This window comes from Cyclopterus lumpus, chromosome 16, assembly GCF_009769545.1.
Source record: "Cyclopterus lumpus isolate fCycLum1 chromosome 16, fCycLum1.pri, whole genome shotgun sequence".
In the NCBI taxonomy this organism is placed as follows: domain Eukaryota; kingdom Metazoa; phylum Chordata; class Actinopteri; order Perciformes; family Cyclopteridae; genus Cyclopterus; species Cyclopterus lumpus.
The window spans coordinates 3,189,867-3,201,833 of record NC_046981.1 but is presented as its reverse complement, the minus strand read 5'-3'; the positions used below and the strand labels follow the sequence as shown (position 1 = coordinate 3,201,833).

At 40.6% G+C, this 11,967-nt stretch overlaps 1 protein-coding gene across 1 annotated transcript; it reads right to left on the bottom strand.

Annotated features, from left to right (window-relative positions):
• Positions 1-1,155: 1,155 nt before the first annotated feature.
• tbx20 (T-box transcription factor 20) lies at positions 1,156-10,417 on the bottom strand. Its single transcript, XM_034553956.1, has 8 exons — positions 10,288-10,417; positions 9,137-9,374; positions 8,069-8,233; positions 7,150-7,258; positions 5,377-5,535; positions 4,242-4,318; positions 1,583-1,695; positions 1,156-1,451 (listed from the first exon to the last, which is right to left on the bottom strand). Exons 1-8 carry the CDS (start codon positions 10,415-10,417, stop codon positions 1,156-1,158), a joined length of 1,287 nt encoding a protein of 428 aa, XP_034409847.1.
• Positions 10,418-11,967: the final 1,550 nt, after the last annotated feature.

The window sequence follows — 11,967 nt, the reverse complement described above, 5'->3', positions numbered from 1 at the left end:
CACACAGTGAATAAAAAAAATAAAAGAATGACAATTTGTAAATTATTTGTGATTTTTGTGAATGAATCCCTCTCAGTTAAAGGGCCGGTCACACCAGGAAGTGGCTAACAATGACCCTCTGAGTCCCATGTGTTGTTTCCTCTTCAGGGATGCATTTAAAAAGGAGAGGAACCACGAGCGATCGCTGGTTGTCCAGCTCATTGGCAACGATTCCTAAACATTCTCCAGCGCAGGTGGTTCAATAAAACACACGTAAAGAGAGTTCTGGCCCGTTTGGATTTCTTTAAACCGATCGTCCTTTCCTTGAGCTCACGATGCATCAAAAATAATTGCGGAAGGAGAAGAAATAAGCGTCTGAAATGAGGAGCCGACTTCTTATCCAGTGAGTCAGAATTACCAAAGTGCAGCTTCTGGAAAAGCGTTTGTTCAGATGTTTACAAAATAATAGATTTGATTTATCTCGGTTTTACATGCTGGTGTGACCGGGCCTTTAAAGTACGTCTCAGAGCTCATCCATCCCATATTATTCCATATAAAGTTTACCCAGCGTGTTTGTCTACTGCTGTCAGCATGCGTCCTATGATTTCTTTTTTCTTTTGCACTCTACAGTGAGAAAACGTGAGTAAATGTTGCATTTTCATCTTTTGTACAACGCATTTTTTTTAACGTGTTTCTTAACCTTATTTTCAACGGGGAAGTGAAGTTTGAACTGTACACATGGCTTTCTAGAAAACAGAGGAACGCCGAGACTCTGATGCCGAAAACGTTCACAGACTCGAGACGCACAGACGAAGCCTCGGTGGAAACAAAAAAAAAAAACCACGCCGAAGGATCCCGAAGCAACCCGGCATCGTTAAAGCCTCGGCGGAGACCTCGGAGGGACTGTTTTCTAAATATGGTTTGAAATAAGTTGTAAATGGAGGCTCCCACTTTCCCTCAAAAAGGTCAAGACCCGACATGCTCCTTGCCTGGTCTCGCATCAGGTCTTAAGAGTTTGTACAATGTCACTGAAGTGTTCGTGGAAACCTGCCCATCCTTTTTTTCCATTTCTTTTTCGCCGGATCAGTACGCAACACATCCTCTATTTACACGGACCAGGGGGGGGAGATACAAACAGGATGGGTCGTGACGAGCCGTCTCCTCCCCAGGACGGAGTCATACGAAGGGCGTCATGACCGTGGAGGAGTGGCGGAGTCCCTGGATGGCGGCGTAGGGCCCCTGCTGGAAGTAGTGGTGGTAGCGGGGCATGTGGAAGGAAGGGAAGGACGGCCCGCTGCCCTGCATGGTTCCGGCCAGGGCGGTGGGCGTCAGCGGCATGCCCAGCCGGCTGTAGGGGGGCAGGGAGCCCTGGATGGGGTGAGGCAGGGCCTGTGGGTGCTGGAAGCCCGGGAACCCCGAAGCGGTGACCCAGGAGCTCAGGGAGAGGTTGTCCGAGGCGGTGAACGCGGAGGCTGCGGGGAGGATGCAAGTTTTAGGGTGAGACGTACTTATTTTAGTTTTTTTTTAAAAATCTAAAAACAATGAAAAAGAACGTCCGACGTTAAATTCTTATTTTGCTCTTTTCTCCCAGGATGCAACTCACCTCTGGCGTGGGCGCCGTGCCCGTCCTCGCTCATGTTGTCCTCGTCGCCGGCGTAGGTTCGGATCGGCGACCGGGCGTACGAGTGCTTGTGGATCAGATTCTCAACACTTTCCCTGCAGCAAAAGTCGAAGAGAGAGCCCCAAAATAAATCTCTTTTTTTTCCACATTAGGTTTTTTATTTTTTATAGACTGTAACGCACAAAATATCTCCATTTTACAAGATAAGAAATAAACAAACACAATTCAAATGAATTAATAAAATAAAGAAATTGTAATTAATTTTTTTTTTCTTCTTATAGTTACAAGTAGCTGGCAGAAATAGCGATCAATAATCAATAATTTGCCTAAAATGTTCACACGGTCTCATATTTTGATAGCTGTTATGACAGTTCTGTTGACTCGTCAATAATTAGTCAATACTTCAATCTCTTTTTCTCAGTTAACACTTTTTTTATTGTATGCCTCTGTGTCCACTCTGTGTGTAGTTGTTCTCATGTTTGTGCAGACGGTGCATATAGATTTGGGCTTGTGTGTGTGTGTGTGTGTGTGCGTGTGTGTGCGTGTGTGTGTGTGTGTGCGTGTGTGTGCGTGTGTGTGTGTGTGTGTGTGTCCACAAAGTGCATTAGCTCATTTGAGTCTGGTCAGATCGCACTTCTCAAACACAGTGACACAAATTGTTAGGGAGGTAGTGAGCATGAGTGTGTGTGTGTGTGTGTGTGTGTGGGGGGGGGGGGGGGGAGACATGCAAGTGGTCTGAATCATGCGAGCCATGCGTCCACATTAGCAGCCCCCCCCCCCCCCCTTCCAATTAGGTTAGGAAAGTGCAATATCTGTCAGCAGAGGAGTACAAATGTGTGTGTTTTTATCAGCGTCGGGCCTCTCTGGCTCAGAGGCCACAGCAATCTCCCACAATGCACGGCAAGGCCGGGGGAGGCTAGGGGAAGGGGGGTGGGGGGGGCCATGCTGGTTTCAATCAGTCACTGCAGCCAATTGAATTACAGTGTGTTTTAGTGCAGTGGCCGACTCCAGACTAATGTGATTTCTGCAGCCCCCCGAAGATCAATTGATCAGGTCTAATTCACAGCCCTCAAAAAGAGAGAGACGGAGGAGGAGGAGGAGGGGGGGGGGGCTCAGATTCGGTGGTCTCTGGTTTTGAGGGAAATGGGCAGACAGTCTGATTTTGTCAGCTGATTTTGGCCGTAGTGCTGGAATCAGGAATTACGAGAAGTGTGTTTTGGCAGCATCCATAAAAATCCTTTGGATGGGGATTTGTAACTGTGTGTGTGTGTGTGTGTGTGTGTGTGTGTGTGTGTGTGTGTGTGTGTGTGTGTGTGTGTGTGTGTGTGTGTGTGTGTGTGTGTGTGTGTCATCTGTCTGGTATAAAATATAGTACCATACATAAAGCAGCGTTAATACACACGCACTGAAATGAAAGAAAGAAAGGACGAAGGAAAGTATGAAAGAAAAGTGCAGACAACAATAAGGGAAAAAGAGATGTAAAAAAGAAAAAGGATGATCGAATGAAAGAAAAGAGATGGAGCAATACAAAGAGAGCTGGAGAAAAAGAAAGAATTCAAGTAGGAAAAAAAAGAAGAAAGACAACAAGATAAGAATAGAAGACCGGAAAAGAGAAGGCAGAACGATAGAAAGACTGCATATGAAGGAGTGGAAGAAAGACAACAGGAATGACTGAAAGAAGAAAAGGATGATGAAAGAAAGAAAGAAAGACAGCGGTAAGAAAAGAGAGACGAAGAAAGGAGGGAGGGCAGCAAGAAAAAACAGACGAAAAGGAAACAAATTAAAGATGTAATGAAGAATAAAAGGAAGAATGAAAGAGAAAAGGAAGGACAACAAGGGAAGAAGGAAAGATAAGAATGAAAGAGAAAAGGAAGGACAACAAGGGAAGAAGGAAAGATAAGAATGAAAGAGAAAAGGAAGGACAACAAGGGAAGAAGGAAAGATAAGAATGAAAGAGAAAAGGAAGGACAACAAGGGAAGAAGGAAAGATAAGAATGAAAGAGAAAAGGAAGGACAACAAGGGAAGAAGGAAAGATAAGAATGAAAGAGAAAAGGAAGGACAACAAGGGAAGAAGGAAAGATAAGAATGAAAGAGAAAAGGAAGGACAACAAGGGAAGAAGGAAAGATAAGAATGAAAGAGAAAAGGAAGGACAACAAGGGAAGAAGGAAAGATAAGAATGAAAGAGAAAAGGAAGGACAACAAGGGAAGAAGGAAAGAAGAATAAGAAATGGGTCAGGGGGAAGACAAGGAAAGATGAGAAAGAAGGAAAGAGAGAGGAAAGGAAACAAGGAAGGAAAGCAGAAGAGAGAAAGAGAGAGAGAAATGAACAAAGTCAGGAAAGGGAAGACGATAAATAAAAAAAAGAGCAAGGAGAGGTGATGAAGCCTGTAATGTGGAATTATATCTACAGGGAGAAATAAACGCACGCACACACACACACACACACACACACACACACACACACACACACACACACACACACACACACACACACACACACACACACACACACACACACACACACACACACACACACACACACACACACACACACACACACACACACACACACACACACACACACACACACACACACACACACACACACACACACACACGGGGCCCAGAATCCCCTGTACCTCTCCATGTCCGTGAGCCGTGACGAGTCCCGGAAGCCTTTGGCGAACGGGTTGCTGTCGATCTTCAGTTTGGTGATCTGGAAACATGTGTCAACTTATATTATTATTATTATTATTATTATTCACCCAGACGAGTTTAGGTTGACGGTCGGTTTCTGTCTTTTATCAGCATTAATAAGGACGTATATAGGCTTTAATAAGGACGTATATAGGCTTTAATAAGGACGTATATAGGCATTAATAAGGATGTATATAGGCATTAATAAGGATGTATATAGTCATTAATAAGGACGTATATAGGCTTTAATAAGGACGTATATAGGCATCAATAAGGACGTATATAGGCATTAATAAGGATGTATATAGTCATTAATAAGGACGTCTATAGGCACTAATAAGGACGTATATAGTCATTAATAAGGACGTATATAGGCTTTAATAAGGACGTATATAGGCATCAATAAGGACGTATATAGGCATTAATAAGGATGTATATAGTCATTAATAAGGACGTATATAGTCATCAATAAGGACGTATATAGGCATCAATAAGGGCGTATATAGGCATTAATAAGGACGTATATAGTCATTAATAAGGACGTCTATAGGCACTAATAAGGACGTATATAGGCATTAATAAGGACGTATATAGGCTTTAATAAGGACGTATATAGGCATTAATAAGGACGTATATAGGCATTAATAAGGACGTATATAGTCATTAATAAGGACGTCTATAGGCACTAATAAGGACGTATATAGGCATTAATAAGGACGTATATAGGCATTAATAAAGGACGTATAGTCATTATTAGGACATATATATAGGCATTAATATAGACATATAGTCATTATAAGGACATATATAGATATTATTAAGGACGTAGTTATTATAAGGACATATATAGACATTAAAAAAGGACGTATATAGGCATTAATAAATACCTGTAGTCATTATAAGGACGTATATAGGCATTAATACAGGACGTATATAGTCATTATAAAGACGTTTATAGGCATTATTAAGGACGTATAATCATTATTAAGGACGTCCTGATCTCCTTGTTTTGTTTTTTAAAATGATCTGGTGCTTGTCAGTTTTAAGGCTGATTTTATTGTGCCGCCAATCACTCACCAGCTGGTTCTGGTAGGCCGTGACGGCGGTGAAGACGGTCTCGACGAAGACGAAGGTGCGGAACTCCTCGGACTTGAGGTTGAGCAGGGAGGCGGTGTGGTCCTTCTTCTTGATGATGTGGACCCGCGGCTGGTACTTGTGCATGGAGTTGAGGATGATCTGCAGACGACGGGCGGAGCCAGGATCAATGGGGGTCGACGGGGAACGTATACGGGTTCAACCGTCGCACCATTCAGGGGCGGCTGACATTCAGATACGTGTGTTGTATGGGACATTCGGTCATTTAATGGTGGGAAGACATTACCTCGTTGTGGAGGACATGATTATCTATTGTCTGGCATTTTATAGACTAAATGATCGAAAAGATATTGAAGAAAATAAATCAACATTTCATCCCGTTTTCCTGAAGTCTACCAACAATAATTTAAGGTAAAATCAAGTGATGAAGACCGTGCGATATGATTGACAGCTCCAAAACCTTTTTGATTATAGAATCTTAAAAATAAATCATGGTCCATGTTTATCATTCTATTCCTGATATTTTGTTTTTTATACATTTGTTGGTATATTGTCAATAAACAGAACAAAATATAACAAAACAATAAAAAGTAAGACATATATAAATAAATACTTAAATAAAACGGCAACAGTAACAAGAATGTAACACACACATATATATATATATATATATATATATATATATATATATATATATATATATATATGTATGTATAATGATAGTAATGCACCATTACATCATTATTACCATACGTTCCTTACCTTTTTGCCAATTGGGATGATTATTTCATTTGATAAACTAAAGAAAGTCCTGCTCTTATAATTATAAAAGGAATACTATTTTTAATATTGATATAGTTTTTGTTGGATAGCATAATATCTTATTTTGTATTACATTCAGGTTTATTTAATTTCAATTAATTGATTTATTATGGTACATATCTCTGTAAAGTCAACAAAATAAAGATGTCAATATGTCAGTATTATTATTTTGCCACTAGATTAAATTATATTTTTTCCAAATGGCTTCAGCAGCACTTATAACACAAAAAGAAAAGAAATACAACTAATATTTCTCAGGTTATCAATTTATGGGAAATAAAGTATCTGTATTTTAATTAATATTAGAGTAATTGAAAAGTTTTTTCTAATCATAAAAAACTATTCTTGCTATAAATAAAATACCCCATGACCATTTTTTGGGAGGTATAAATATATGAATTAATATTACAATCAGTAAGAAAATAAAAGAATATGTATCTGACAAAAGTCAAAAATTAAAAAATTAAAGAAATGTACATTTGTTTTCTTTACTTTTGTGTAAATGTCAGGAGCTATTTTTACACACACGCACACACACACACGCACACACACACGCACACACGCACGCACACCTATAATTATTGGATACCCGCTGGATGTTGTTTTTGGGTCTGTCACGTGGGTTCTGCGCTTGGCTCGCGGCCTCTAGTGAAAGGAGGATTAAAGGAGCAATTTGCTCACTTGTCGGGTGGGTAATTATGACGTCACGCCCAGTATTTAAACAGAGCTTCCTTATGGAAAATGACACGTGACTCACTTACTGCAGAATCAACTTCGTGCACGTTTCAACGTGGTCGATATATCAGACTGCGGCGTGTTACAATGGAATAAATCGCAAATCAAGACCGTGAAGACCTTTTTTTTTTTTTTTAACCATATGATTAAAATATGATCGATGTGCACATTTTGAGGAATACATGAACGCGCGCTCACGTGTCCGTGCTGGTCCAGCTCGTTGTTTGTCAGTTTCACTTTCTCGAAGGAAACCATTTGCTTCACGAGCTGCTCTCCCGTGAACGGCGAGTCCGGGTGCACGTACAACCTGCAGGAAGAGGAAGAGGAAGAGGAAGAGGAGGGGCAAGAGGAAGAGGAAGGGGAAGAGGAAGAGGAAGAAGGAAAAGAAGAGTGGGTCAAATCCTCTTCTGTGATTGGCTGAGAGGCCTTAGAAACGTGTTTTTTTCGTGTTTTTGAGGGTGTTTCAACATCGGAGAGCAAGACGGGAACAGAATGAAATCGAAACACATTTATTTAATAGAAAATAAGTATATTGCTAACAAAACAAAAATATCCTACACGTTGTGGTGATTTGTGTAAAACATTTTAAAACCAAAATAGGCATATGAACTATAACCGCAGTCACGCGAGCTTTTAACCACGGAGAGCATTTTAAATGCTGAGCTCGCGGGTCCAAGTCTATTAATATATAGTCTATTAATATAATCCCACGCAAGAGGCTTCATTTGTGTTTGTTTGTGTAGTTTATTTCACAACACAAAGTCAGGAATAACATAAATATAAAGACTGAGCTGCATGTGGTCACATGTGAGTTCTGATATCAGCACGTCGACTTTTTTTTTTTATGTAAACGCAATTACCAAAATGCCCAAATTGTCAGAACATAAATAAGGTTGTTGACATAAAGTGACTAACGCTGAATATTTTTTAGGAATATAGAAAATGGAAACTCACATATTCACAACAGTTATTTGTTTCAAACACCGACACCCGGTGCAAAGTAACCCGATGAATACCATGTTGAGTGGGACTAACTAATATAATAAATCACACATATATTTAAATATATATATATAAAGGTTCTGTCCCTGAAGGTGTGCAGGGTGAGTGTGCGTACCTGGCGGGCAGCGGAGGGTCGGCCTTGCCGGCCACCAGCCAGGAGGAGCGGTGGTAGGCGTACCGGTACCGCTTGTTGTCCACCGGGACGATGTCCATCAACACGATGTACTTGGAGTCCTGGTCCACCCCGGAGAAAGAGACCCGGATGGTGGGGAACATCCTCCTGATGGACAACAAGGTGTTATTAGTATCAATATTAATATTGTTAATGTTATTAGTATCATAATTGTTGTTATCCATTCATTCTTTTTTGTTTCTATTCTTCTTCTTCTTCTTCTATAATAATTATTAGTAATATTTGGACTTGTGTGTGTTGCTTTTTAAATCATAGTCATCCCATCTCTAGAATCTCACCCGACACCAATAGAATAATCTATAATTTTACATACGAGTTCCTTGGATTTTCACATTTTTCTTTTAACACTTATTTGTACATTTATTTCCTGGAGCCTATATTCTTTAATCAAAATACTAAAAATCTAAAAATGACATCGAATGAACCAAAACACCTTTCATGTTTCTTTATTTCTTGCTTACGACCTCATTGTCCTTGGAAGCTGCGACTCGACATGAATGTCCTCCATATTGAATCACCGGCCACGCGCATGTCATATAGTCATCTTTGCTTTTATTTCAGGATATGATCAAATAGTTATTTTTCTTTATTATTATTATTTATTACAAGTGGACCCGTGCGCGTGCGCTACATGGTCTTAATGCGCTCTTTTATTCCACAGGACTGTATAAGGTCAGAGGAACGTCACATTAAGGTGTGCAGCTTTCAACCGACGGCACGTTTACGTGAACTCTTCCGGTCACGTGCGTCTGAGGAACAACTCGCACTTAAAAAGTGACGGTGACCCTGAACGCCACATCAGCACAATAGAGGTCATTGTTTTCGTTTATTTGAGATCACAGCATCCAAGAAAATATATACACACACGTGTCAGTTATAAAAACAGCAACTATTATTGTTATTATTATTATTATTATAGTAATAAAAGAAGAAGAAGTGCGAGGATAATTAGAATAATTCGGATAAAATAACGACAGTCCGTCTGCTTACCTTCCAGACTTGGTGATGATCATCTCGGTGCCGAGGTCGTGGAACTTGTCCCACAGCTCTTTGGTCTCCAAGGTGCACGAGATCTTCGCCATCTCCTCGCTAGGGATGCCGGGAGTGGTGGGGATGAGCGGCTCCGTGCACACGGCGGGCGCGCTCCCGCTGAAGTCCCCGTGCCCGTCCAGGGAGGAGAGGTCAGCCAGAGACTGCTGGTTGCAGGAGGACTTCTCCACGAACTGCTCTGTTTGTCGAGGCACAACAGAGAAATAAACAAGATATGTCAACAAGATGCTTTTTAATCTTATTTACATTTGTTGTGAGCAGCTCTGCGTCACCGAGGAATACCAATAAATAAATAATAATAAATATGCGTGTTGGTGAAGACAGTGAGCCTGAATGGTCTGTAGTCTAATAAATTTTACTTTATTATTATCATCAGTGTTGTTATCCAAACTGTTTCATCATTTTTCATCTGGGGTATAAATCTAAAATAAACTTGTTTTACAATTTCACTCAAATTATAAATGTGAACATACAAATAAATATACTGACTGTTCTACCAGTGTTTTATATTTAAAACAAATATATAATTAGATTTGGTGCAGCGACCCACGCTGATTTCTGTAACTAAATGAAAGCTTCAAATGACACGTTTCTTCTCATAAATACATGAAATAACACTCAGATTGATCTTTACTGTTTTGCAGAGCGACGTGTTGACATTTATTTTATTTTAGCACATGAATTTAGATTAAAAAAACTCTCATCAATGTCAACCGAGCACTTCACTCACAAATAGACATAGTTTCATTTTTAAACAATGATAACAGGATATTCTTTTTATATTATATTGTTGTAAAAATATGGGGATACATATTTATTTATTTGTAGGCCTCGCTCATAAGACTAATTTATTTGCCTATATTTTTTAATTTTCTCAGTGTGTTGTAATACTACTAATGGATTAGTATACATATAATAAACGTTTATCTATTTTCTTCTCTGTTTCCTCACTTTAATCATTCAGGTTTCTTTTGCGTAAAACCACATTAACAGATGTAGTCTTTGGCACCACTTCACCTGAATTCAGTTTGTATTATTGCTGTTATTGTTATTAATTATTAATAATATATATTTCCCCGGTCCATCCTTACCGAGAGGCTTGATGGTGTTCTCCTCCGTCTCTTTGTCCTTATTGGGCTTCCCACTGGACATCAGGGCGGCTATGGAGAAAGCATTTGCCCGTGATGAGAGCTGCGGTTTCGGGGATGAAGTGTACTCCATGTCGGTGAAAAAGGCTTGGAACCCCCCCCCAAAAAAAATTATAATATCCCCCTTTTTAAATAAAAAAAAATTAATAAAATAAAAATCCAACACCGCCTGTTTTTGACTCCAAGAAGAAGAAGAAGAAGAAGTAGAAGAAGAAAAAGAAAAAGAAAGGGGAAAAAGCGAAAAGCAAATGTTCTGCAAAGTTCGTCCTCGCGCTCTGCGCCGCAGTCTGCTCGAGGGAGCGGACACACGCACACACGCACACACACACACACACACTCTTCGGGAACACTTGTCACTGCCGAGCTGCGCGTCTCGCTGGCTGCATGGCGGAGGACGACGGAGGCGGACTGACTCCACTGACTAGTGCGCGTCCTGCGGTGCCAGATCTGCGTCCGCCTGCTCTTTGGGAAGCTTCGGTCCGATCCACCCTCCCCTTATAGTCCCCCCCCCCTCCTCCCCAGTCCGCCCTCCAATCACCGCCTCTGCCTCCACGTCACACTCCCACTGTCCCACAGCAGCTCTGATAGCGAGCAGCCAATTAAAAAACAACCAAAAAAAACAACTGGAGCTGTCAGGGGCCAAAGAGAGAGGTTGAAGATATGACGTCATGCCGTCTCCAGTGTGGTGACGACAGAAGGAAACGACAAACATGTGGCGAGGAAACTTTGCACCCATAAAGGAGGGCAATAAAAAGAGAACTTTAATGTTGTGTGTCCCTCTCGCGGACCCCTGGAGGGGCCCCCGGACCACATGTTGGGACCCAGAGACGTTTTTGCCCGAGATGGTGCTGCTTGATAATTAATGGCATGCAGTAAGGTGTCGACGACAGCTTCACACACGCTTACAGTTTTTATATTTATATGACATCATAGATCTCAAAGTCGCCAAATAAAAAATGATATATAAATAAAAAATGTTTTTATTTATATATCTCACAGTCTGAAAGATATTAATTGCTAACCAAACACTTTCTGCATCACAATATTTCTGTCCTAAAATATAAAATACTAGCTGCTGCCCGGGTTTGAACACGTATACATTACAATGCAATCCAATATTTTCTTTAATAAATACGTGAATCTTATATTCTTATACATGTGCAACTTGGTTTTTTTATTTCCCAACATGCATCAGGAGCAATATAGGTGTCAGTGTCTTGTTCAAGGGCCCTTGAGCCAAACATGCAGCACATTTATGTTAAAGGAAGCGATGTCATTGATCTATACGTTGTGTTTCCTTACGTCGACACATTTAAGAAGAATATGCTGATAATAACGTGAGATCGAATGAATCAATAAGGCTCCTCTGATTGTCATTCATGTTAAATCTGCATGACGACAGAAATGTCGTTAATGAAGTGAGGTTGTGTGATGGGAGATGTGCAGTAGAATCCAACCCAACGCACAAACAAGCAACAATAAAGAGGTCATTTTAGGGTGAAGTGTACTGCATGTGTGAAAGATACACCGGAGGAACCTTTGATTCTTCTTTGCCCTCGTTATGTGGCGTGAGGTGTGAGAGACCCTGAGAAATGCCTTTACAACACACACACACACACACAC